At 47.1% G+C, this 27721-nt stretch overlaps 1 protein-coding gene across 5 annotated transcripts in view; it reads left to right on the plus strand.

Annotated features, from left to right (window-relative positions):
- ABL1 (ABL proto-oncogene 1, non-receptor tyrosine kinase) overlaps nt 1-27721 on the plus strand; it is a 131396-nt gene that overhangs the window by 102446 nt on the left and 1229 nt on the right. For 2 of the 5 annotated variants that reach the window (XM_012754511.2, XM_012754512.3), the window contains exons 4-11: nt 6055-6327; nt 14366-14450; nt 15079-15256; nt 17076-17260; nt 19339-19491; nt 21036-21125; nt 21486-21650; nt 24072-27692. In XM_012754511.2, coding sequence (XP_012609965.1) covers nt 6055-6327; nt 14366-14450; nt 15079-15256; nt 17076-17260; nt 19339-19491; nt 21036-21125; nt 21486-21650; nt 24072-25768 — 2826 coding nt within the window. In that variant the 3' untranslated portion in view covers nt 25769-27692. Of the gene's footprint in view, nt 1-6054; nt 6328-14365; nt 14451-15078; nt 15257-17075; nt 17261-19338; nt 19492-21035; nt 21126-21485; nt 21651-22375; nt 22729-24071; nt 27693-27721 lie in introns of those variants that run through there. The other 3 variants (XM_076009130.1, XM_076009129.1, XM_012754513.2) reach the window with 3 other exon arrangements.

The following is a 27721-nucleotide window of genomic DNA, read 5'->3' on the forward strand; positions in this document are numbered from 1 at the left end:
TTGCAACAGGTTCAGCCAAGAAGATATTTAAGGGCTCTTTCAAGTAAATAGTAGGAATCATTCCATTAGCCTTATAAAGACCCTTTATTGAGGATCAGTCACTTAATGTTGCAAGTCCCTAGGCATGGTTTGATTTTCTCATTGTCCTGCTGGTATTTTGTTGTTGGCAGTTTCTTTTTCCTTCCTTTCCTTCCTTTCTTTCCTTCCTTTCCTTCCTTTCCTTCCCCTTCCCCTTCCCCTCCTTCTTCCCCTTCCCTTCCCCCTTTCCCTCCCCCTTCTCCTCCCCCTTTCTCTTTCTCTCTTTGTTTTTCTTTTTTTTATATTTTTAGTTGCTTGGCTAATTTCTTTCTATTTTTAGTAGAGACAGGATATCTCTCTTGCTCAAGCTGGTGTTGAACTCCTGGCCTCAAACAATCTTCTGGCCTCGGCCTTGCAGAGTCTGGAATTACAAGTGTGAATGCCCTGCCTCAAACCTCCTTTTAAATCTGGGCCCATTGTAATAAAAACACACATTTACATCATGTCCCAGTACTCAGACTAGTAACAGAAGTTTCATGAAACCTTGTTTACCATTACTGCATGTGAGGCACTCTGATATTATGTAAATTTTGGTTGAAATTTACTAAACTTATTTCATAGACCCACTAGTGGATTGTGACCAGCAGTTTGAAAATGCACTGCACAGTGTTTGTGTGCAGTGTAAGTGTATGCAGATAAGTTGCTACAACTGACTGAAGATTATGTGCTTTGAAAATTTATGTAGGTATTGCTAAATCACCCCATATAGAAATTATACAAATTTGTTCTGCCTATTTGCCCTCACCCTCATCAACAGTTTATTATTAGACTTGTAGAAACATCTTTGTCACTCTGATTGGTAAAAATGGTATCTCATTTTTAATATGCCTGTGTCATATTTTGAGTTATCCTTATGCCATTTATTAAATTCATCTTTTTCCTACATATTAGAAATATATCAAGTTTACATACGAATTTAGGCCTATAGGTTCTCTGTTCTCTTCCTTGGTCTAGCCACATGCCAATACCAAACTTTTGATTGCTATAGCTTTATACTATGTTTTAATATCTGGTAGGCCTAGTCCCTTTACTGTTTTTTTTTTCTTCTTTTTTTTTAGAGACAGAGTCACGCTATGTTGCCCAGGCTGGACTCAAACTCCTGGGCTCAAGCAGTCCTCACATCTCAGCCTCCTTAGTAGCTGGAACTATAGGTGTACACCACCATGCCTGTTGCCCATCTTATCTTTTCACCATTTTCCTGGCTATCCTCACACATTCATTTGTACCATATGAACATACATATACTTCTTTTTAAAATGTTTTCTTTACATGTCTCAAAGTCTTCTGGTTAAAGTCCTTTTGCCAGTGTCTGATGCTTTCCATCATTGCAGATGTCTTTAGTGCCAGCACTGTGGTTTGTATGACAGACAGCAGAGCCTCCTGTCAATGTGTGACTAGAGATGGGCCTTATCAGCTGGCTTTTTGTGTCTTTGTTCTTATCCCAGATGTGGAGCTAGGCTTTTCCATTCTGTGGGCTGTGCTCCAGGGTGGTGGGCCCTTTGAAAGAGCCTTCAGACCACCAGAGTACCTTTCTCGTGAATCAGAACACCACGGTGCACTGCCCATGGGAGGTGATTTTCTGGAGTGGACAGCTTGCTTCCCATCTGTGCTGTTTATCCAAGGCAGGCATGCTGTACCAAGATAATCACTTGAGGTTTCCACTGAACAGGATAATGGTTTCTTTTCCCTAGAGTTGTTTAATCAGCAGCCTTGGAACAGATGCAGGCAGGCGTGATCTAGTTTGACAACTCATTAGCTAGGGGCTGATCTAAAATACTGTTCAAAAGGGCAGAGAAAGGCCTGCATAGGGGATACCTGATTTGCAGAATTTTAGATTTATCCAAAGAGGAAGCCAACCCCTCTGTCTAAAAGCTGGTATGTGCCAGGTGGGTTCCTTTCATTCCAGGCAGAGCATAGGGAATTAATTTGATCAGTCAGTATTCACTACTGGGCAACTCTTCAGACTTTTCTAGGCCTCCTCCCTCCCTCCCTAGGAAAGACTCTTCCATCAACTGCCTGAGCACCTGGAGACTTCTCAGCCCACAGACCTTCTGCATGGTTCCTTTCCATGAGAGCCTTGCTGGAGGGGGATGGTCTGGGATGAGTGAATAGTGTTAGGGTGGGGAGATACTACAGCTCTGCGGGAGACAGTATGGCTCAGCGTTGAAAATGCTTCTCACATAGCAGAATTTTGATACAATCCTTTTCCGGTTTCGAAGGGGAAACTTTAAGATTACTAGGAGAGACAGGCCGGGGTTGAATAAAGTATAATTCTTATTTTTAAATTAGCTAATCTTCAGAAAACAACTGAATTTAGAAGATTCTTCCATAGGGCTCCAGGATCTCTCTCCATTCTGTGCTTTTCAGCTGCAGGTGTGGCCAGTCAGTCCACCCCAGGCCTGACGGCCCTGGGAGTTTTGAGTTGGACTCTTGAAAGGCTGAGCCATGGCTGTTTCCTAGAATGTCAACAGTCTTAAAAATCTTCAGATACTCAGGGGTTTGTTTGCTTGTCATTCTTCTGATACTTTACCAAAGTGTATAATCTTCTGTCGACATAGCAGATTTAAAGACTGATTTTTCTTCACTACCCTCTGCCTAAGTCATTGTTAGTTCTGAATATTTGTATCTACACCTCATTTCTGTGAGATGCCACTGTCAGGTTCTTTGGTTCCTCATAGCCCTGGATAGAGTCTTTCCTTTTCTTGAAAGATATGCCCAGTTGACATTTATTTTCATGGTCTGCTGAAGTGACAGGTTCAAGGTTACAAGAGTGGAATTTGGGCTTAAGGTTTAGCAGAGTGGCAGGAAGGGACCACTTGGAGCCTCTTAGATTTTTAAGGTCTACCCACCCTGACAGTGGCTTAACAGCTGCACCTCCTGGTTAAACGCTTGCTACTCACAGCTCACCTGCCCTTGAGGAGGAGCTTTGGAACATGACTGTGTACCACTGGGCTTCTACCCTCCTGCTGGAATGTGAGCGGCTCTTGGGAAGCAGCCTGTAAACAGTGCGTCCAAAGTGGGTCACCAGGGTCTGAGGCAGCCAGAGGTTGCCAAGTTGAAGATCTGTTAAGCCCGTAGTGTGGCTGTCAGGAGGAAAGCTGTTTCTGGGAGTTTCTTTGACAAGTCCTATCTTTCAGGATCAGGGATAATTAGGAAGAGGCAGCAGCCCTGGCTGAGCACCCTGAATGTTTATGGAACCAGGCGCATAGCTTAATGGCATGCCATTCATGAAGCTAACTTTACTTTCTTCCCTGGGCATGCCACGAATTCCTGATGATTACCCAGTTCACCAGCAAAATGTTGCTCAAAAACTAGAATTAATCAGAAGGAAGCCACCAGACTTGACTGTTAGGGAGACATGGGGAAGATGGCTGTGAATCCAACACACAGTGCATCTGAGAGAGATGGTTTAATATTTCATCAGTGTTGGTATGTAAGTTTTATGTTGAAGATGAACTAAGTCACAAGGTCTGTAAATTTAATTACTGAAGAGGATAAAGTTTGCCCATTCAGTGAAACCTCTTGTAACTCTGAAATCTCTAATGGAGTAGGCTGTGAGGGAATCACATGAGACCAAGAACAAATTCTGCATAAACCAGGCTTAGGGGAAGCCATTAGCATTCTGTGTGGGATTGAAGGAACTTGACCTTCTGGTTGAGGAGTGCTCCTTTCAGGCTGATGACTCTGCTGGAAGAAATGGGTAATGAGCCTTGCTCCCAGGTCCTCTGCCCCAGAGCCCCGCAAGCCACACAGGCTCTTTATCCCCACAGTGTGCCAGTGATTTCCAAGGTGGGAGGGTGCTCTGATTCCAGGGATGTCTTCTTGGAATGGCCTCTCTTGATTCTCTACACTCCTTGGTAGGGAAAACACCATTAGCTGAGCTAACCCAAGAGAAGAAGGGTTGGAGCACTTGCAACCTGAATGCGGTGAAGAGATTGGACAAGCTGGCAGACTTGTGCAGTGGGGGCAGGGATTAGGAGCCATCCCCTGTCCTCCTCAGTTTTCTTGTGAGTGGCACTTGTATCTGTGACTAAACCGAGGAGAGTGCCGTGGACATCACTGTGTGGGTATTAAGCTAACAGCAGGCCTCAGCAGTGCCAACTTCTGTCCCCCACCCCACATTCTTGTGTGCACGTTCACGGGTCTGACTTATAGCATGCCCCTAGAGCAGTTCCCTCCGAGGTTTTCTTGGGAACTCTCAAGTATAAAAAGCGGAGGCCTCCTCAGCCTGAAAAGTCCTGCAAATCAGAGGCACCGTCTTGCAGAGGGACAAGCCAGCGTCGGCGGGCCACCCACAGCCATCATGTGAGGAGCAGGTTTCCCAGAGCTGAGATCTTGGGTTTCTTAGAATTTTATTTTAGTAAAATTATTACCAAAACATTATAAACCCAAAGTTTGCCATTGGCTTGCCTGAGTCTTAGAAATTTACTTATGCCATCACCCCAAACAAAAAAACAAAGGAAAAAAAGAGAAAAATCTTGTTAATAAATCCTGTTTACCCTCTTGAAGGTTATAGATGAGATCAACTTTGTATTTTGTTTTTTCCTTCTTTTCAAAATATTAAAGTAATGGTACCTGACATAACCAACAGGCAGAGGCCCTGGCCCTGCTGTGTGTATTTCAGACTTTCTCTTCCCTTTTTTTTTTTTTTAAGTAATAAGGTCTTACAGCTATAGCTGAAGCTTGGACCTGTTCTGTTTTCTCCCTCTCACCCCAGACATCACCGCTGTCCGAAATCTGTGTTCCTCCTTCCCATGTCTTTGCAGTTTGGGCAAGTCTGCTGAGTGGTTGTGATTTAACTATTCTATCCACCTTCAGTAATGGTTGGCTGCCCCAAGCAAGCCTGTAGATTCAGTTATGTGCCTGGAGCCCAGATGTCCTGTGTGGATTTTAATGTAGAATTGTTTTTTGGTGAGGAAGTAGTCCCTCTCCACACCAGTGAAACAAAGACAAACAGTGGCCACTGCCCCCCACATTGTTGCTTTGTGCCAGCCTGCTCCTTCCCTTCCATTCTGTCTCAGTGGTCCAGACGAGAACTCTGCACAGACATGTTCGCCACACATGTCCTCAGCCACTGCAGGTTTCAGACAGGGACTCAAGTACTCTTGTGTCATAAATTCCTTCTATTTACTTCCCCATCTTGGAAAAGGCTGTGTATCTCCTTCAGGGACCCTTGGAGCCCCTGCTCTGTTCCTGGAGAGTTCTGAGAGAGGCATCTCACCTGGGCAGACCACTGGAATTTGCAAGTCATGGCCAATGATGCTTCCTACTCAGGCCAAAGTGAGGGGGTAGGAATGCAAAGGAGATTTACACTGTGTGTAATGATGTTCGTCTTCTGATCACTGTCCATTCTACACTTATCCATTTTTAGTTATAAATTATATAAATAATTTTCTTTTCCCATCAACAACTATTGATTGTGTGCTCATTATGTGCTCATTTCCTGCTCTCCACATTGGGATACAGGATAACAAAAGACAGGTAGGGCTCTGCCCTCGTGAAGCTCAAATGCTGTTAAGTAGGGACAGACAGTAATGAAGCAAATAAACAGGAAAATTGTCAGCTGATGGTCAAGTCCAGTGCACAGAAGACAGGTGATACGACTTGCGATGGGTGGCGAGTTTAGATTGAGTAGTAGGACAGGGACAACTCCACAGACATTTAACCTGGCCTGGGAACGGTGAGAGAGAACTGGGCATGTGGAGATTAGGGGCTAGAGGATTTCAGGCAGAGGGAGCAGTGGCGGTTGAAAGTCCCTTCGGCCTTTTACTGTGTCTTTCTGCTTTGGCAAATAAGCTGTAGCTTGTGTAGAGAAAGCCACTATAAGTGATTTTCTAAACGCCTCCGTCCTGTGTGGATAGCTGTTTATCTGAGTTTTGCTATGCACTAAATTAAGGCTCAAATGGGTTTATTTGAGTTGTTTGAAGTTGCGTCTGCTTGCTCTGTGGCCTAATCGCCGCTCCCTGTTTTCCTCAGCTCTACGTCTCCTCAGAGAGCCGCTTCAACACCCTGGCCGAGTTGGTTCATCATCATTCGACTGTGGCCGACGGGCTCATCACCACTCTCCATTATCCAGCCCCCAAGCGCAACAAGCCCACTGTCTACGGTGTGTCCCCCAACTACGACAAGTGGGAGATGGAGCGCACAGACATCACCATGAAGCACAAGCTGGGCGGGGGCCAGTACGGGGAGGTGTACGAGGGCGTGTGGAAGAAGTACAGCCTGACGGTGGCCGTGAAGACCTTGAAGGTAGGCCAGCTAGAACCACTGCTGCCGAACCTCGGTTAACCACGTCTGCTGGCGTGCAGTGATGTTCCTTCCACGAGGCCTGCCCCCCACACATGGTCCCAGGGCTTCGTTGGTGCTGAGTAATTGACTCTTCAGTCTTACGTTGTCTGTTTCTTTGAATCATTCTCATAACCTCAGTGTGTTTCCACATATGGTGAGAGCTGGCAAGTGCTGAGGGTTTGGGGTTTAAAAAAGATTAGTCATTTGGAGAAGTTTTCTCATTCTATGGCAAGATCCTTTTAAAGCTATGGGTTTCCATTCTGTTTGTGTGTCATGGAGATCACTTCCTACTGAGAGTTAAGAGGAGGGAGAGAAAAACCTCTGGGTTTTGAAAGAAGGAGATTTAACCAAATGCGATTGACTCTTCTGTTGGTTTTTGTTGGCAGATTTGAAAGACAGATGCACTGGGTGTTCCCAGCAGGTTCTGGTTCTCTGTGTTGTGTGCCCAGACTTACGCCAACAGAGGTGGAAGTGCTTCCGACAGAATGGCGGCAGGAAACTCACTTTTTACCAACTCAGATACGGCCCAATCTCTCTTGTTAACTGTGACTTTCACCCTCTTGACTAATGAATAGTGTTTGTAGTTTCCAGGGCGTTTTTTTTTTCTTTTGAAGTTCTTTGAAATCCTTAGGATGCCAAGGGAAGGAGATTTTTACTTTCAACTCTCTGCCTTCTTCAGAATGTGATCTGAACCTTCCCTGTGGTGAGGGTGCCCCCTAGTGTTGACTTGCTTTATTTTCAGTTGTTTTAAATGAGTTTTGATTACATTGATCTGTGCACAGAAATGGAGTGAGAGAGCCCCTTTTTGTAGCTATGAGAAAAGAAAAAGAACAGAGACATCCACTGCTGGGAAAAATTGACTCAAGTTTGTCTGTGTGTGTCTCAAAAGTCAGGTGCACATGTTGAGACTGGTGCAGCCAAATGCTACCTCCCAGGGACTCTGACTTACCTGGTGCCTTCCCTCAAAGGCACAGTAAAATGGGAAATACAGTTTCTGGCTGGTTTACAGTTTGGGCTGCTTTAGAGAAAAGATCACATTCTTTGTTCCTAGAAACCAAAGGTGGCTTCCTGATACTCATGTTCAGCATGTGCCCCTGTCTCTGGGGCAGGGCTGGCACTTGAGGGTGGCATGGTTTGGGGTCACCTTGAGGACTCCTGGATATTTCCCAGATGGAACTTTTTCTTAATTAAGCAAATGTTATTATTGAGTTCTTCACTTCTATTTGCTGGACCCTGGGCTCAACACCAGTATTAGAAAATGAATTGGACACAGTCCTTCCCTTTGGGCAAGGGGCGGTCTGAGCAGTGGGAGGAACAGGCAGAGTAACACGGGTTGCAGCGCAGCAGGGAGGCCCACGCACAGAGCTGCAGCTCCATGCAGGGATGAGCAGAGGACAGACAGGTGAGCTGTGTGTGGCCAGAGGAAGCATTTAGGGAATTGCAAGCCAGGGCTGTGGTGAAGGAGTGGGACTTGGCCAAGGGAGAAAGGCTGGGGTCAGGAAGGGGCGTGGTAAGCCACAGAGGCCATGAGCCTCAGCTAAGGAGCTGGGATTTTATCCTGAAGGCAGTGGGGAGCCAGTGAGAGGTTTGGTACACAGGAATAGCTGAACTTGACGTGAGCTCTCAAGGCCTTCATGTTGGAGAGCGCCAGTGTTCAGTGGCTGGTGTATTGTGGATATGGCCACCCTCATGGATGTTGATTGCCTGGGGTTTTGAGGTAACAGATTTTTATACCAGTAAGCCAAGTTTTGTAATCAACCCCTATCTTTTTAAACACGTGCACTTTAGTTCACTACCCTTAAATAAAGAACAGAAAGAACAAAACAACCATCGCCCCCCCATTCCACAGACCACACAAGTACAGGGAGAGGGACATGCAGTTGCTCAGTTTGACACAGGGTTGAAGACCAGGCCCAGAGAAACGGGGACTTGATCAGCTGGAGAAACTGGGAAAGGCCCGGATAACACCCACACAAACAACAGGATTTGCAAAAACGAAACAAGGAAGACTGAAAGCACAGAATACATTGGGTTTCAACCAGTAATGGCTTGTCTGAAAACTTTAAAAAGAGATAAGAGTTTGCATAATTCGAAATGTGGAGAAACCCACCTCAGTAGATAATGCTGCGGCACTATTTTCTGAGCAGCTGAAGGAGCGGCTTCTGGAGGGGCCGCTGGAGCTGTGTGGCGGCGGCTCTTACCCAGTGAAGCAGGATCGTCTGGAAGTGGGTGCCTTTCAGAATATGCTTTACTAATAATGTATTATTAGAGTTTTTACTATACTTTTAATGATTTTCCCCAAGAGCCTAATTAACAGTAGGTAAAGAATTACAGAGTCCTAGTTGCATAGATTGCTTTGAATAGTCACCCCAAGTGGTATCTAATTATGGGAAAGACAATATATCCCTTTCTAGAGGTATGCTAACTCAAAATATGGTACTAAGCAATTGCTAAATAAATTATCCATCCTTCTGCCTGCCCCTGCACAAAAAAACCATCCCTACAGTATGTTGCCTATTTGTCAGATAAGATTAGTATCAATATTGTGGGCATTTATTTCCACTACAGAAGTTGAGAACTTTGGGTTCTAAATTACAGTAATAACTCGTGTTTATCAAGCTCTTATCATGTGCCTGGCAGAGTTCTTGAGTGCTTATTACATATTGCATCTCATTTAATCCTCACAGCCTTAAGAGAAGGGTGTTAATGTTACATGTTGAGCAACCCAAATTTGAAAATCCAAAACCTGAAATGGTCCAGGATCCGAAGGTTTTTTTTTTTTTTTGTTTTTGTTTTTTTTGAGACAGAGTCTTGCCCAGCCTAGAGTGAGTGCCATGGCATCAGCCTAGCTCACAGTAACCTCAAACTCCTGGGCTCAAGCAATCCTTCTGCCTCAGCCTCCCGAGTAGCTGGGACTACAGGCATGCGCCACCATGCCCAGCACATTTTTTCTACATATATTTGTTGGCCAATTAATTTCTATTTATAGTAGAGACGGGATCTTGCTCTTGCTCAGGCTGGTTTCGAACTCCTGACCTCGAGCAATCCACCCGCCGGCCTCCCAGAGTGCTAGGATTACAGGCGTGAGCTACCGCACTCGGCCAATCCAAAGGTTTTTGAGCACTGACATGATGCTCAAAGGAAATGCACATAGGAACATTTCAGATTTCAAATAATGCAAATATGAAAAAAATCCAAAACAAATTCAAATTCCAGAAGACTTCTGGTCCCAAGCATTTCGCCTAAGGGACATTCACCCTGTGTCAATATTTTAAGGTTGAGGAAACTGAAGCAGAGAGAAGTTATGTGACTGGCTTGGCCTCACACAACTAGGAATGGCAGAGCCAGGATTCGAACCCAGGCAGCCAACTCTAAAGCCTAATTCTTTTTTTTTTAAATTGTAACTCGGGTTCTTATTCCTCAAACACCATGAAAAATAAACATTAACCACAGTTATACCTTTTTTAAAAAATCACTTTTTCTCATCTCTCACATTTATTTCCCTCACGGGCTATGGCTAAAATCTATCTTCTCTTCAAAGCACCTTGAAAAACACTTGCAACTCTAGCCGAATCTTCATTCCCGTAACACGTCTCTTAGTATCCAGTAGTCGGCCCCTCTGAGGGCAGAGCCAGAAGAATCCTTTGTGATCAGCAGGGGGAGCAAGGCCCTGCTTCTGACAGCGGTCCCCTCCCTAGCAGAGAGCATCTGAAAAGAGGAGAGCACCGGGCTGACCCCACTGCTCCTTTGAATGCGGATAGTATTTGGCAGGACATAATGCTTTGCTGTACCTTTGTGCTTGTGATCTGTGTTAAAGGCAGAATGTGCTTAAGAGAACCAACCATCAAGTACAAGAAGCTCTAATTTTTTTTTTGAGTCGGGGTCTCACTGTGTTGCCCAGGTTGGTCTCAAATTGCTGGACTCACGTGATCCTCCTGCCTCAGCCTCCCAAGTAGCTGAGACAATAGGCATGTGCCACTGCTCCCAGCCAAGAAGTCCCAATCTTAAAATGAGCTATATTCCAAAAGTTTGTCTTTTTTTTTTCTTCCTATGAAACAGTTCTCTAAGCAACAGAATTTGGAAAAGACTACTATTGATCTAGCTGTGGCACTCAGATTGACTCATGAGCTAGGTATCAGATTTACTGTTAAAACAGTGGAAAATAACACAGCATATATCTTTCAGATAGGTAATATGTGCACATAGTACACTCCCACTCTTGATTTTATGTCTTTCCTGAGTCCACATGTGTGAATCCTTTTTTAACCATTTGGCAGTATCCTGTAGACACTGCTCTGTACCTTCTGTCATCCACGTGACGTATCTTGGCAGTTGTCCTTAGCAGGACATGGAAAGTTGTCTTGTCTCTATGTGGATGTATTTTCAGTGTGTACCAGTTCTCAGTGGGCCTTTGTGTTATTCCCAGTATTTTGGTATTGTGAACAGTGCCACAAGGATTGTCCTCGTTTACACATATGTGAAACTGTCCTGCTGGGTCAGCTCCTCCGAACTACTGGATCAGGGCCATGTGCACGTATGATTTTGATTGTACTGCCAAAGTGCCTTCCAAGGAGCCCTGACCGTTTTCACTCCATGAATGAGGTTGAGAAAGCGCCTGTTTACTTCACTCAGCACAGTGTGTTTGGTTTTTTCTTTTCTCCTAAGAAATTGGTTTTATTGGGGAGCTCCAGAAACAATCAGAGAAGGAAGGGCTCTATGACAGCATTCTTGCCTGGCAGTCGTACATGCAGTGGCTCTCCACCTCTATGAGGAGGGCCACGTGTCAGGGAGAGAGGCCGCACGACTCGGAGCCCGCTGTTGCCGTGTTGTACTTGCTCTCGCAAGAGAATCACTTCTCACAGTGGGGTCTCCTCTGGCCGTGGGGCTGGATGCAGTCACGCTATCGGGGATGAGAGTTCCGGGGCTTCCTCTGGGCTTTCTCTTGGGCGTTTCACCTGACCTTCAGGTCCCACATCTGGTGTCTGATCTGCCTTCCTCAGTCTGGCAGGGAAGCTCTGCGCCATCTCTCCGCTGTGCTTTTAATCGTGTTGCGTCTGGTCCGTCTGCCAGGTGAAGGACAGCACTTCCCTGTGCTTGTAACCTTGCTCACCAGCATTAGTTAAACCAGGAACAGGTGTGGAAACTGATCTATCTGTAGATAAGAGCTGTTTGCCTTCCTGCTGAGATGGAGGCATAGCGAACTTAAAGCTGTGCAGAAACTTCCAGAAGGCCCAGCCATTTCTGAAACAGTGCTCCTCGTCATGCTGTAGAAAACCTACACGTGGGGGTGAGCAAAAAGGAGGAAGCTGATTAGAAAATATCTGTGAGATGTCAAGTCTGGGAGAAAGTATCTGTGAGAAGACAAAAGTATTCACTACCAAATCACTACCAAACTTGTGCCTTTCCTGCACACAAGCAGTATGTTTAGTCTACTTCTCAGGAATAGAGATCAACTGTCTTCGTAGTAACAAAAGTGAGTACCACTGATCGAGCGCCAGGTACGTTCTAGGCATTGCTCTAGGCACTGTGTGTGTGTGAGGTAGATCCCGATACTGCTTCTGTTGTGCAGATGAGAAAACAGGCTCAGAGAGGATAATAGGACCACGTACCATGGTCCCACAGCAGCAGAGCTAGGTTGGTATAACATCCTCTTGACCACTCCACCGTACCATCCAAAATGTTCATTTGCGTCTGGGCTGGGCCAGTCAGTCCTGGTGAAGAGAGCCCAGTTGTCCCATCTCTCTCCCTAACGGGCACAGAACAGACAAGGCTGGAAATTCATAGCTTTTTTTCAAAGCGTTTCCTTCACCCCAATTCATCTGAGTTAGTATTAGTTTACTATATAAATGAATTCTTTTCAAAAGAATGTTAGGAAATTTTAAAATAAAAGTAAAGGAGTGTCGCAGGATTTCATCTGGAATATTTCCAGTTTAACACAACTACAAATGTAGTTTGCTGTTAATATTAATAAATTATAAATTGACCTAGGTCTGATTCCAGCAGGGGGAGACAAATCCACACTGATTTTTCTGAAAGAAAAATAAGGAATTATACTTTACTCACGTGAGAGAGAGAGAGAGAGAGAGAGAGAGAAAGGAGACAGTTGAGAGAGGGTTGCCTCTGAAATCCGTGCTGTCCCTTTTGCATGTTGATGCTTCTCAAGATCTATAACATGGGTCTTTGAGAAAAGGGTCAGTGGCTATAAAAGCAAATGATATTTCCGAAATGATTTCACTGTGCATGGTTTATTATGGGGTGCTTTACAAAAGAAAAACTCCACTCGTCTAGAAAGCTTTATTTGAGAGCTACTTTTTGAACATATTGTTGGCCAAGCAAGATTCTTAACGCCCCAGTCCTCTACGTGAGCAGCATCAAAGGGCCGATTCTGGCAGGCGTTCTCGCTCCAGCCTTTGACATTAGCGTGTCACCCTGGTACATCAGATTACTCCATGCCAAGAGCAGCATGGTCTGCTGAACATGTTAAGGAGCAGAAAGGACTCGAAAGAATCAAACAGCCAATGGGCAACAGCAGGGACGAGTCCCCCTCACCGCCCCCCACTCCCCCAGTATGGCTTGATACAGTGACTACCAACAATGTTTAATTGACATTAGGACCAGCTCACCATTTTTAAAGAGCAATAAATTGTTTCTAAGTTTCAGTCTCCGTGAGCCCCAAGCTGAGAGGTGATGGCTGACATTCAGCCTCGTTGGTCGTGCTGTGCTCATAGCAGGATTAACCAAAGCAAGAAGCCTCTAAGTAAAGGCTGACCTGTCCTCTGGACGCCTCCCCACGTCAGGAGGAGAAATGGAGTACAGCAAGGATACTTTGGTGTTTGTCTCCCGAAGGGGCAAGAACAATGTATAAGGATCCACATTTAACAGAAAGCTGATAAAGCTTTCCTCTTTGGGGAGCCCAATTTTCAAGACATCCACTCGCTTGCGCTGCCCCCCCCCCCAATCTTTGTCTTCAGGCACACTCAGACTCCACACTCAGACCTCCACTTGGAGGTGTCTCACTTCCTTCCTTGGCCTTCATAGCCAAGTTCTTACAGCAGAACAGATCATATTATTTAACATCGACCTGTTTCTTGTTTCAATGATGGGTTCAGAAGACAGTGGCTTGAAGTCAGAAAGAGGCTTACCGACATAGGCCAAGGCTCTGTGTGATGGGGCCTCTCACGGGGCAGGCACCGCAGCACTTTGGACGTGACCCTTGACCAAAAGTACGGGAGGAAATGTAGAAATAGCATTCCATTTGTGCTGGGCACTTGCTAATATCGGTTTCTCCCTCTTGGCATTTAGATACTGTGGACTTGTTGAAATGTGATGTGTACTGGTGATACTCGTGAATTCGCTGTTAAGGGAGCTGCTGGTGAGGATTATTTTAGGATCTGAGTAATTGGCCTGACAGATAGTGGTGATTGCTTCATTAAGAGCCCCATGACACCACATGCTTAAGCAGTTCTGTATCCTCTGTTGCTGCCATGTTTTGAAGCATCGCTCTTCTTTGGTGATGTACTTTCGCTTTCTGTCATCAGCGTCTCTTCCCTTAAATCAAGTACATTTCAGATCCTTCAAGTGATGTTTTCTTATGTAGTGTTTGGACCCCTTGGAAACCAGATGTTCCTTAGGAAAGTAGACCCATGTTTGTAGTGTTTGCCTCTGCACACCTCCTCCCTGCCCCGCCACCAAACTCCAAAAGGTGGGGAAACAAACATGGTCTGCACAGCATCCAGCAGAAGCAAGCCGTTGGCACGTGCAAGCCAACTTTGACCTGTTGCCTTGGGTGAGAATTCAGAAGTTCGGCACCAAGGGGAAAATTCTTTGTGCCATTGGGGTGATGATCAGCTGTCATGGAACCTGTCTGGAGCAATGTGGGAGCCACAAAAGGTGGCTGAGGACAAGTACGTTGAAACTCCAGTTTATATTAACCATTCAAGTTGTACTTTCCGCTTAATTTGCTGAAATTATTTCACCACTGATTTTTTTTCTTCTGTAGGAGGACACCATGGAGGTGGAAGAGTTCTTGAAAGAAGCTGCAGTAATGAAAGAGATCAAGCACCCTAACCTAGTGCAGCTACTGGGTGAGTAAGCGTGGCACTCTGCAGAGAGGGGCTTATGCTCAAATGCTCTGGGGCGACACAGGTGCTGAGAAAGAAGTGAGGGGCAGCTCCCTGCATTACCAGTTCTGATGCGGACGTCTGTGCTCTGCCAACATTTAGCTGCTGCTAAAAGAGCATCCCCTTTGTGGAATGATGTGTGTGTGTTTGTGAATATGTGATTACTTTAAATGGATACCTAAAAGCAGTCAAATGCAAATCTGAAATTGGCTTCTGAAACTTAAGAATTTCAAGAGTTTTTTCACTGAAGTGATTCTGGAAGTAGACATGGTCATCAGACATAGCGATTTGGGGGTAAACTCACAATGGTTTAGGTCATTTAGTGTGGGGTCTGGTCTTTGCTTCCGAACTCATGGCAGCCTCTCCCTGTGTAAATTCAAGTTCATTGGCTTGAGAGGAAAAAAAGAGCATGGCCATGTCCCTCCCATAGAAGCACAGTCTCAACGCACAGGTGGTTGAAACCACAGTAGAAGTTGGGCCCAGGGCTTAGGGGCAGAGTTGGAATCCATTTCAGAAGCCTTTTTCTTTAGAAAGATGTTTGTTCAGTGAGGAGTAGAGCTGCATGCTAAAGTCCTCAGTGTCTCCTTGGCAGGGGTCTGCACCCGGGAGCCCCCATTCTATATAATCACCGAATTCATGACCTATGGGAACCTGCTGGATTATCTGAGAGAGTGTAACCGGCAGGAGGTGAATGCCGTGGTGCTGCTGTACATGGCTACTCAGATCTCGTCAGCCATGGAGTACCTGGAGAAGAAAAACTTCATCCACAGGTAGGGGCCTGGCAAAGCAGCCCAAGCTGCAGAGCTGCGGAGTGTGGAGTCAGGCAGCCTGTACGAAGGCCCAGCCTGCAAGGTCCTAGGGCTCAGCTTCTGGCCTCAGTGCTGGCAACACTGTGCGCCTTGGAACAAAGGCAAACGCCATGTCCCTGACACAGCCAGCTTCAGGCCCGCATGCAGGACTACATTCAGCCAGGCCTAGACCCTGGGCTAACGGAGCAGTTCATCCCCGGGATAAAAATATTTCATTTGTGAACCATTTCGGGCTAAGTAGAATATTAAATGAAGTTCATAGAAGGTGTCCTTCCTAATAATCACAGCTACCTCTGAAATGGAGCGCTCATTGTTCTGCGAGGCCAGTGTTCATCAGTAATGACCTCTTCCTGGGAGCAGCTGGCGTTGCTTTTACACAAACTCGTGATAATGGCCAGTGCATGGATTTTGTTTTTTAGTGTGTGGGTTTTTTCCTCCTTTCTCTTTATTATCATTTCATTCTCCACTTAACTTGCTGTCATCTGGTTCAGGGATGTTTCCATGATTGTCAGAATTGTATATATGTAGGCCGGAATTAAGTGTCTTTGCTGTTGTAAACCCTGGAGTGTTTTGACCTTCAAGTGTGCCACAATTATCTTGGTCTTCACATTCTTTGCTGGTGGAAATGGCTTCCTAGCGAAATGACAGCCTATGCAAGACAGAGCCTGATGGGCTTTGCCGGAGTCTTTCATACAAGATGTTCTCCACGCCACCATTGTGACCTTTCCTACCCAATTAACTCAAGTATGAAACCTCTACATGAAATTTCATAGCGAGGAATAAGAGTAGCATGTGTGAAATGCTGGCGGCTCCTAGCAAGACAGATTTTCTATGCTCCACGATAGCCTGATCCGGATGCTCCTGGCAGTCAGGAAAGTGAACCCTCTGATGCTGCAAATTGAGATGCCTTGACTTCTGGTTTGCCTTGCATGGCTAGGTCGGTTCCTTCCTCACTCAGGCAAGCTTAAGATGCTTTACCAAAATCCTATGAGCACAACTCTTCTGTATTTAATTTCTCTCTCACTGCTGCCGATCAAGCTATCTCACGCAGCCATCACCATAAGCTGCTGCCTCTTCCCGTTCCTCTCTTCCAGTTTGCCCTTGTGGTTTTGTGGTTAACATTCACAAAGCAAAGATTAGGCTCCTGCCTCCCTGGGAGAATCAGGAGTTGTGAGAGGAGGCAGATCATGCAGGAGAGTTTTTAGGATACATTTGGGTAAGCATCAGGAAGAAAGAAGAGTGGGAAACACAATTCGGGTAGAGAATGCCATGGGCTTTATTTTATTTTTTCCTGTCAAGTGTGGATAGGACATGTGGGAACTCACTCTTAGACAAGCTTCCCAAGATCAAGGACTAGGCTAAGTGTTTGTTCCCCATGCCTGGCATAGAGTAGCAGTAACGCTTACTGTTCTCCAGGCCTGGGTCTAAACACTTTGCATATTAATTCATTACCCTCACAGCAACCCAAAGAGGTAGGCACTGTTATTATCATCTTCATTTTACGGATGAGGTAACAGAGTCCCAAGGTAATTAACTTGCTGCAGGTCACGGGCCCGGGAGCCCACTCCCAGTGCCTCTGCTGCCTCTCCCCGTGGTGGCAGATCATGGTGTGTTTGCTGAGGGACTGGCGCTGCGTCCCAGTGGGGTGTTAGCACAAGCTTCTAGGGGACCAGACTGTATCTTGCCATTGTCAGTGTAGCACCTTTGTTCAGCAGTACTAGATTTGTGAAGTTAGCAAATTGGCCAGGAGCTCTCATGGGTGAACTTTTTTCTTTCTCAGAGATCTTGCTGCCCGAAACTGCCTGGTAGGTGAGAACCACTTGGTGAAGGTGGCTGATTTCGGCCTAAGCAGGTTAATGACAGGGGATACTTACACAGCCCACGCTGGAGCCAAGTTCCCGATCAAATGGACGGCGCCTGAAAGCCTGGCCTACAACAAGTTCTCTATCAAGTCTGACGTCTGGGGTAAGGGCTGCTGCACGGGGCGTCCGCGCCTGCTGCGGGAGGCGTGCTTTCCTTTCTCCTGGTGTTTTTACTGCCTTTTTCTGGCTCTTCCCTTTCTTTTTCTTCTCTTCCTTACTTAATTCTCCTTATTTTGTGTGTTCTTCTCTCAATTTAAAATCCGTTCTCTTGTTTTCTTTTCAAAATGGAGTAAAAGTGAACTTTTTTTTCCTAAATAATCTAGAATATTTTTCTTTCCCTTTTTTCCCCCCTTACCATCTTTATGTATTCATTCCAAGTTTGCTGCTTGGATTTTGGATTTGCTTGGGCAGCTAGCTGACCTTGCAGGCACCTAGGATCATCCCCAATGTAGGGTATGCTGTTTAGAAGTCTCATGTGACAATTTTTTAAAAAATTTTTTATTATGACAAATTGTAAGCCTACACTGAAGATCATAGAGTTGTACAGTGACACCTGCCAACCCCAAGCCCATCACCCCACTCTGGTGACCCCTCATGGTTCGCTTGCTTCCTCTGGGCCCCACCCTTACTACTTTGAAGCAAATTTCAGATATCATATTATTTTGCACAGAAGTATTTCAATATGCATCTCTTAAAGATGACATTTTTATTAGCATGGTAACATTGCTGCCCCCAACATTGGCGGTTACTTCTGATATTTTGAAATTATCCAGTCAGTGTTCACATTTTCAACTGAACCATAAAAATCACACTTTTTTGTTTTTATAGTGTTTGAACTGAGATCCAATTACGGTTAACAGTGCATTAGTTGTTCTGTCCCTTCAGTCTTTTCTAATCTGTGAGCTCCCTCTCCGTGTCTTTATCTCCCTTGCCATGTGTTTATTGAAGAAAGCCCATCACGTGTCCCTGAGAGTTTCCCACATCTGGGTTTTGCTCACGATATCCACAGTGCGATTTAATCTGCTCCTCTGGCTTCAGTACTCCTAGTTAAATGGGTAGTTAGATCACGACAGTTTGATCACATTCAGGTTTGACTTTTTTTTTCTTTTAGTAAGAGTATCTCATAGGAAGTGGCGTGCTCTTCCATCAGTAGTTACATAATACTTGATCTTCTCCCTTTTTGTAATTTTTTAGCAGTTATTGATACCCAGAACCTAGATCTGATAGTTTACTAGGGGTAATTCTCTAATTCTGTCATTCCTGATTCATTTATTAGTGGAATACTTCTGCAAGAAGAAACTGCCCTTCATCTGTTTGGTTATACAATGGTCAGTTCATACAGGAAAAGCAGGTTAAATTTCTGCTCCTTTGCCTTTATTTACCAGTTTTTGAAATAACAAGTTGGTTTCTTAATACTTTTGAATGGTGACCAATTAGGTTTTTTTGTTTTTGTTTGTCTTTTGTAGTATTATTATGAACTCTTGGATTTAAATATATTTCATGTGTTTCCTTCCACTGCAGTTATTTTCCCTTTTGATATCAGATTGTCTCATCTTCCAGTGGAAACTTCAAATTAGCTCCTCTTAGGCCTTTTGACATTATCCTTACAGTCTTCCATGACATCCAAGCTCTCTGAAATGACAATATAGTTTAGGTTCATTCCCTGCCCCAGACAGTTTCTCTAAGAAGTCCTGGTTCCTTTAATGGGAAATGGAATTTCAAGGCCATAATCTGAGATTTCAGAATTTTCAAAGACCTCCTAAGATTTTTATGAGCTTTTTAGTTGGAAGAAGCCTTGGAGATAATCTCACACACCTGAAAAGGAGTGGTGGCCAGTCTCAGGCACATAGCTAGTTGGTCACCTGATTTCCAGCCCTAGGTTCCTTCTACCACATATCCCATCAAGATGGCCACATTACTTAAAAGACCCCAAGGGGCTTATAACCCAGTTGTTTCCTCTCCTTTAGCATGTTTCAGTCTGTGTTGCGAGTAAACTGAAAGTCTCATTCTGTCCTGTGTTGTCTTGGGCTGTTTATGACTAAGAGCCTGGTAAAATGTCAGTGCCTGGGCTGTGTCTGAGGTCGTAACTTCTGATGTCTGCTGCACAGGTGACCAATTTTAAATGCAATGTGGTTAAATCTACACATCTTGAACAGCTTTTCTCTTTCTTTTTTCTTTTAGCATTTGGAGTATTGCTTTGGGAAATTGCTACTTATGGCATGTCACCATACCCGGGAATTGACCTGTCCCAGGTATATGAGCTGCTGGAGAAAGACTACCGCATGGAGCGCCCAGAAGGCTGTCCAGAGAAGGTCTACGAACTCATGCGAGCATGTGAGCCTTCCTCAGCCTGTTCTAAAAGTATATGTGGGCACTGTAAGAAGTTCTACCAATGCAGGAGTATATAAAGTGAAAAATTAAAGTCTTTCCATTTGTTCTCTCTGTTTCAATTCTTTGGAAGCAACTAATGTAGCAGTTTGATACAAATTTTTTCAGACTTTACAGGTAGTATATGTGAGTTGGTTTTGTGAGGTTTTTTTCGGTTGGTTGGTTGGTTGGTTTTGAGACAATCTTGCTCTGTCACCCCGGATAGAGTACAGTGGCATCATCATAGCTCACTTCAACTTCACACTCCTGGGCTTAAGCAATCCTCCTGCCTCAGCCTCCTGAGTAGCTGGGACAGCAGGCATACTACCACACCTGGCTAATTTTTCTATTTTTGTAAAGATGGGGTCTCGGTCTTGCTCAGGCTGGTCTCAAACTCCTGAGCTCAAGCAATCCTCCTGCCTTAGCCTCCCAGAGTGCTAGGATTACAGGTGTGAGCCACCACACCTGGCCTTGTTTACATTTTTTTAAGCAAAAATGGAATTGATGGATACCAAACTTGAGTTTCATATTAGTAAATACAGATTCCTGGGCCCTGCCTTCAGACATTCTGCTATAATTGCTAAACACTCGAGATGGTATTTATCCTGTTAGTCTTATATTATTTACATATATCTATTTATGCTGTGTCCTTATCTGCTTTTTTATCGTATGTTTTATAAGATATTTATATGATTATTTCCTCCGTGTTTTTCCCCCTCAGCAGTATGACAGGCACGCCTTTCTGTGTCCGTATGTTCAGATCTCTCTCTCCTTTTCTCCACCTTTTATTTTTATATAGCCACCCAGCATTCCATTAAATGATTTAATGCATTCATTTATCCAGCCTTCTTTTGATGAGCATTTGGTTGTTTTATATGTTTGTTTGGGTTTTGCTATTATAACAAGGCAGGAATGAACATCCTTGTACATGCATGTCTCTGGGCACTTATGCTAGTATTTCTAAACATTGAACTGTGAGTTCAAAGGACTATGTGGATTTTAAATTTTGATAAATTTTACCAAATTGTCTTCCTAAATGGTTGTGCCAATTTATACTCTTGTCAGAAGTGTATGAGAGTGACTGCACATGCTCCCCAGAGCTGGGTTTTATCAGTCTGTTTAATCCTCATTTTAGTCTTATTTTCATTAGCGTTTTTTTTATTGATGATTTCAGACTTTGGTAACCATGAAGTGAGGATGAGATAGAATCGAGCTCTTTGGGTTAGTAATTTCCTATACCTGCTGGAGTGGGGCTGAGGAAATATATTTATAAATGCAGTTCTTGCTGTCAACGTCTACAATCCATATTCCTGCCAGCATCTACTGTCTTTTCGAATTCTTAATATCTGTAATAGGACACAGTGGCACTTGTCATTTTAACTTGTCACAGCAAAAGATGGTTAGCAGGATTGACACACTTCTTTCATTTCCAGACTTTTCTTTGAGAACTACTAGCTCCACATTGTTAGCAAGGCCTCATGGGTGGTCTGACTTGGGTCTCATCTGTCCAGGTTGGCAGTGGAATCCCTCTGACCGGCCCTCCTTTGCTGAAATCCACCAAGCCTTTGAAACAATGTTCCAGGAATCCAGTATCTCAGATGGTAAAGTATCTGTCCCCAGGGTGTCTGCAAAGAGGGGTGAAAGGTTGCATTGGGGCTGACCATGTGGGACTCCAGCCTGGGTCCTTCAGTTCACTGCCTGAGGGAAGAGCACACAGGCCAACAAAGCATCTGAGACCAGAAAGCTGGGCAGAGGTGTTGAGTGTTGGACACTCTGCCTTCTGCAGCCCTGTAGAGATTTCTGAGAAATACTAAGTGCTGTTTCTCCAGCATCTGTGTCCCTTTTCTCTAGCCATGTATAGATGCCCATTGTTATCTTAAAAAGAAAGAGAACCCTCATGCTAAGCCAACTCTGAAACTGATGGTGCTGGGTTTTTGTTTGTGTGCATGTGCGATTCTTAGAAGTGGAAAAGGAGCTGGGGAAACAAGGCGTCCGAGGGGCCACGAGCGCCTTGCTTCAGGCCCCAGAGCTGCCCACCAAGACCAGGACCTCCAGGAGAGCTGTGGAGCACAAAGATGCCACCGATGTGCCTGAGGCGCCCCACCCCAAGGGCCAGGGAGAGAGCGGTATGTCCCCACCCCTGTCACTATTCTCCACTCTGCCAGAATAGTGCCGAGGGGGAGTCACCAGCCTTTGGGCCCACATAGGTGAATGGGAAGCTGGGCATGGAGCCCACACAGGCATATCCTTCCTCAGTGGACAAGCTTCGGACAGAGGAAGGTCCTCTCCCCACAGCGCCCCATCTCCTACCTCTGGGAGTCACTTAGGAGCTGTTGGCTTCAGTCAGTTCAGTGCAGTTGAGCAGAGGTGCTTACAGAGCCTGCCGAGCAGCACGCCTGCCTCTTGCCTGCTGTTGCGGCATTTGCAGCTGCACTCTCAGGGCAGTGGCAACAGCAGTAAGCGTTGAGCCAAGTGACAGGGCAGCTTGCTGTGAAAGCACTGACACGAAAAGCTCTCAGGAGTTAAGTGGAACCAGGAGACACCATGTGCAGAGCTAGTGTCCTCATGGTTTCTGGGAGGAATGTCTTTCTGGTACTGTTGCCTAGGCAAGTGAGGGAGTGAAAAGAGATGGGGTCGGTTCAAGAGGGGGGTCTCAAGATATTATCAAAAATATTAGCAACATTTATCTAGTGGTTCCTGTGTGCCAAGCTCTGGGTTTGTCCAGGCTTCCGGGACTCGTTGACAGTGGCCTGGACTCTAGTGGACCACTGAATGTGCCTGTGGGAAGGGACAGGACAAAGCCAAGATTTTTTTGTTTTGTTTTGTTTTTGTTTTTGTTTTTTGGAGACAGAGTCTTGCTTCATTGGCCCAGCTAGAGTGCAGTGGTGTCATCGTAGCTCACTGCAGCCTTCATTTCCTGAGCTCAAGGGATCCTCCTGCCTCAGCCTCCCGAGTAGCTGGAACTACAGGCACATGCCATGACACCTGGCTAATTTTTCTATTTTTAGTAGAGACAGGGTCTCACTCTTGCTCGGGCTGGTCTTGAACTCCTGAGCAATCCTCCCACCTTGGCTTCCCAGAGTGCGAGGATTACAGGCATGAGCCACCACACCCAGCCCAAAACCATGTTTTGATGGAGATTTATGATGGGACGTCTACTTACAGCAGAATCTATAGACCCCAGTTTTGTTTATCGTGTACCCATATTTTTAAAAATTGGTAAATAAAAAAAAAGTTGAACGTACAGCCTATGTATATAGTAAGTAAAGTATGTATATATACACACGCACGCTACTGTAGGAAAATGATATATATACTATAAAATATACCAAAAACATACACTTAAAAGGTTGACATAAATTCTAATTATGGTACTTTCTTTCTGCATCGCACTTGATCATCTGTTCACCTAGTTGGGAGATTGCGGCACCTAGACTCTCCAGAACCTTTGACCCTTCACCCTTCCGTTAGCTTTCACGATTTCAGAGAGTTGAGCACTCAACTGTCTGAAGGTGGAGGACAGGCCACCGTGGGAATGCTGTGCTTGGTGCAGCCCAGTGATAAGCACTCGTGTCTGTCTGTGCCGTCAGGCCTCAGCTGAGGGGTCTTTTGATACGCGATCTCGCGGCGAGCCGAGGATGAGTGAGCTGCCCATCACTGAAGTAGAGCTGAGTGTGGTTTCAGCATTCCACTCCCTCAGCCTTCTGCCGCTGGGTTAGAGTCTTGTGAGTCCTTGGTGTTCCTGGATTCAGATGTCCTGCATGTGGCCTTGGGTTCTGATAAACGCACACCTGTACCTCTGTTCTGAGTTACGGGTGCTGACAGAAACCTCTCTTGCAGCTGACCTCTGAGGGAGAATTCTGTCACACACAGGAGCTTGGCAACACCAAAAAGATTTCTTATAAACTAGTATTCGTATTTAAAGAACGCCCATTTAAAAATTGTCAAAATTCATTTCTTCTTATTTCCCACACAGAGTGGCCCCTTGTCCCTTCCCCGCTGTAGCGCGCAGCCCCTTCCCTCCAGGTCATACCTCGCAGGCACCTTGACTGGCCGGCTGGTGTGAGAGCCGCAGGTTCTGACCCTTGCTCAGCCCTGTCGTTCTGACTTACCAGAGAATGACGTTGGGGGGACCTCGCTGCTTCAAAGTAAGCCAGTGCTGGGATGAAGAGGCCAGGGCCATCCAGCGCTTTGCTCCCCCGTCTTCAAGGAGAGAGACCTAAGCCTTTCCTAATGATAACACTGACAGCAACAATGGCGTTTATTGAGAGTCGATGTGCGGGAGCTGGGACGTGTGCTCCACATTCATCATGCCGTTGACATTCTCACCACACTGTAGTCTATTTCGTGAGTGAGAAAGCCAATGATGAGCAGAGAGGTCATTTGTCTGGGCCTCGTGGAGAGTGGGTGGCAGAGCTGTCATCAGACCCAGGCCTGTCAGAGCCCAGACTCCCTGCCGCTCCTCTGGAGAGCGTGGGGTGGCCAGCCCCAAGCTCGCCATGCAAGAGCCGTTGGTCTGGAGTTCAACTCTTCCCAATGTGTTTCAGATCCTCTGGACCAGGAGCCTACTGTGTCTCCATTGCTCCCTCGAAAAGAGCGAGGTCCCCCAGATGGCGGCCTGAATGAAGATGAGCGCCTTCTCCCCAAAGACAAAAAGACCAACCTGTTCAGCGCCTTGATCAAGAAGAAGAAGAAAACAGCCCCAGCCCCTCCCAAGCGCAGCAGCTCCTTCCGCGAGATGGACGGCCAGCCGGAGCGCAGGGTGGCCGGCGAGGAAGAGGGCCGGGACATCAGCAACGGGGCACTGACTTGCACCCCTCTGGATGCAGCCGAGCCAGCTAAGTCCCCAAAGCCCAGCAATGGGGCTGGTGTCCCCAATGGAGCCCTCCGGGAGTCAGGGAGCGCAGGCTTCCGGTCTCCCCACCTGTGGAAAAAGTCCAGCACCCTGACCAGCAGCCGCGTGGCAGCAGGCGAGGAAGAGGGCGGTGGCGGCTCCAGCAAGCGCTTCCTGCGCTCCTGCTCTGCCTCCTGCGTGCCCCACGGGGCCAAGGACACAGAGTGGAGGTCAGTCACACTGCCTCGGGACTTGCAGTCCACCGGAAGGCAGTTTGACTCTTCCACGTTTGGAGGGCACAAAAGTGAAAAGCCGGCTCTGCCTCGGAAGCGGGCAAGTGAGAACCAGGTGACCAGAGGCACTGTGACTCCCCCACCCAGGCTGGTGAAAAAGAACGAGGAAGCTGCTGATGAGGTCTTCAGAGACGCCACGGAGTCTAGCCCTGGCTCCAGCCCTCCCAGTCTGACTCCAAAACCCCTCCGTCGGCACGTCATGGTGGCTCCTTCCTCGGGCCTCCCCCACAAGGAAGAGGCTGGGAAGGGAGGTGCCATAGGGACCTCAGTTGCATCTGAGCCCGTGCCCCCCACCAGCAGAGCGGGGTCTGGCGCGCCCGCAGGCACCGGCAAGGCCCCTGCGGAGGAACCCAGAGTGAGGCGGCACAAGCACTCCTCTGAGTCTCCTGGAAGAGACAAGGGGAAACTGTCCAAGCTCAAACCTGCCCCGCCACCCCCACCAGCTTCCGCAGGGAAGGCTGGAAAGCCCGCGCAGAGCCCGAGCCAGGAGGCAGCCGGGGAGGCAGGCACCGGCGTGAAAACAAAATCCACGAGTCTGGCTGTTGATGCTGTGAACAGTGATGCTGCCAAACCCAGCCAGCTAGGAGAGGGCGTCAAAAAGCCTGTGCTCCCGTCCGTACCAAAGCCACAGTCGTCCACCAAGCCATCGGGGACTCCTACCAGCCCAGCCCCTGCTCCCTCCATGTTGCCATCAGGCCTGGCAGGGGACCAGCCATCTTCCACCGCCTTCATCCCTCTCATATCGACCCGCGTGTCTCTTCGGAAAACCCGCCAGCCTCCTGAGCGGATTGCCAGTGGCGCCATCACCAAGGGTGTGGTTCTGGACAGCACCGAGGCCCTGTGCCTCGCCATCTCTAGGAACTCTGAACAGATGGCCAGCCACAGTGCGGTGCTAGAAGCCGGCAAAAACCTCTACACGTTCTGCGTGAGCTACGTGGATTCCATCCAGCAAATGAGGAACAAGTTTGCCTTCCGGGAGGCCATCAACAAACTGGAGAACAACCTCCGGGAGCTCCAGATCTGCCCGGCAACAGCAGGCAGTGGCCCAGCAGCCACTCAGGACTTCAGCAAGCTCCTCAGTTCCGTGAAGGAAATCAGTGACATCGTACAGAGGTAGCAGAAGCCAGGAGTCAAGCCAGCTAGAGCTGCCTGCAGCACGTGAGGAGGGCTTGCCTGTGCCATGACAGCGTCTGACAAAGGACCGGTGAGTCGGCACCTTGGCCCAGGAGCTCCGCGCCAGGCACAGCCGAGGACCCCCGCGAAGTCCAGCCCTACTACCTATGTGTGCACCAACTGTCCTCCTGCACCGTCGCCCTCCCCAGCCTGGGCTCCCTGAGCCAGCTCTGTCCTCAAGTTTTATCTGTGGAGTCCCCGCTCGCTCTGTGGACTGCGGTTGGCACACCAGGGCCCATCAGGCCGGTTGCCACCCAGTGCTTTGGCCTGAGCTCTCCAGGTCAGGTGGGAACGGCCAAAAAGGAGTGTCCTTTTCATTTTTCTCACTGGAGACCCTCCTCTGGCTGTGCCTTCTCCTTCCATTTGTCCCAAGAACGGAAGCCTGAACCAAGGCCATGAGCCTTGTCCCCTCCCCACTACTCGTCCCTACACCTCCTGCGTTGAAGATGTGTCTCAAGAACCACATTCTGGGAGTGACAGGCCCAACCAGTGCCACCAGCTGGTCACTCTGCCCTCCTCTGCTGCCCAGGGCCGGTGCGCTTGCCATTCCCTCATGTTCAGGACAGCTTCTGATTTGGGTGGGAAACAGGGTGCTGAAGCCAACTAGCCTTTGTGTCCTGGACAGGTGAGAGTTGTCATCTGTCCTGTCCACATCCCCCAGCCCTGTTCTTGCTGTCTTTGACATGCACTGCCAAGTCCCAACAAGGAAGCTCGAGTCTTAAGAGTAGCAGGTCACTGTCACTGCCGACCCCCGAGCAGAGGCAGGGCAGGGGTGGCAGCGGTTAGTTGAGTGGATGGCCTGTGCCAGGCTAGCCCTGGACTGCACCTAGGTAGGACGCGGTGGCCCAGAGTGAACTTCCCTTTCACACATCCAGGTGTCCTGAAAAGATCTTTATTTCTGACCCATCTCCTTCCCTCCCTGGCCCTTCCCTTTGTGACAAGACAGTCTTCAGTTTTCTGGAGTTCTTGAAGCATTTCAAAGCTCTACCCTCTGCACAGCCATTTGGATACAGAAGGACACTGCCACGGGGCGCCAGCACACAGGAAAAGGACTGTTGGCACCAAAGGCCTGACCACTGTTGGCTGCACTCTTGAATCGGGCTAATGTCTTTTATTTAATGCGCAACACTTGGCCTCATGTTTCTGTAGGGTCATCAGGGAGTGTTATGAAAACCACAAATGAAGCCCCAGGAAGTATTTAAAGAGCAGGCCTTGGTGTCTCTTCCCCCAGGTTGCCCAGGAGCAGAGCTGAGGGACAGAGACTGTGACTCTCGGGGCAGGGGCCCCAGTCTACCGGACCTTGACCTAGAGCAGCTAACTCTAGGAGGAGCAGGCAGGCACCCGCCCGGCCTCAGCTGGGCCCAGGGGAGACTACCTGCCCACTCCTGTGCCGCCTCAGGCCGTGACCTCACAGCCCCTATTTTTACACTCGTCACCTAAACTTATATTTTATTTTTCTGGTAGAAATGGTTTCCTCTGGATCATTTTACGCGGTTCTCACAGTGCATCACCTCTTTGCCCCCAGATGGCTGTGTCGTGCAGCCTGCGGGAGGCGCTAGACACCGACAGCGGCCTTGCAGACCCACCGGGTAGCCCCGACTGCCTGTTTCCACGAGGTACTGGTCTCTTCTTTTTGTTAACATGATGTGCCACTATATTTTACATTTATACCTTGGTATTACACTCTTTTATAGACTCGCTCTTTTATAAATGACATGTAAATAGTTTTCCACTCTCTTCTGGAATGCCTATGGGGTCCCTCCTTTTTTTTCTGGGTCCAGTACATTTTGTTTCTGTATATGACTCTGTTTTTTGAATCCAAATCTCTGTAGTATTTTTTAAATAAATCAGTGTTTACAACTTTAGAATCCTTGGCAGATGGCTTTGGTCTGCAACC

The sequence above is a fragment of the Microcebus murinus genome, chromosome 12, assembly GCF_040939455.1.
Source record: "Microcebus murinus isolate Inina chromosome 12, M.murinus_Inina_mat1.0, whole genome shotgun sequence".
Taxonomy (NCBI): Eukaryota; Metazoa; Chordata; class Mammalia; order Primates; family Cheirogaleidae; genus Microcebus; species Microcebus murinus.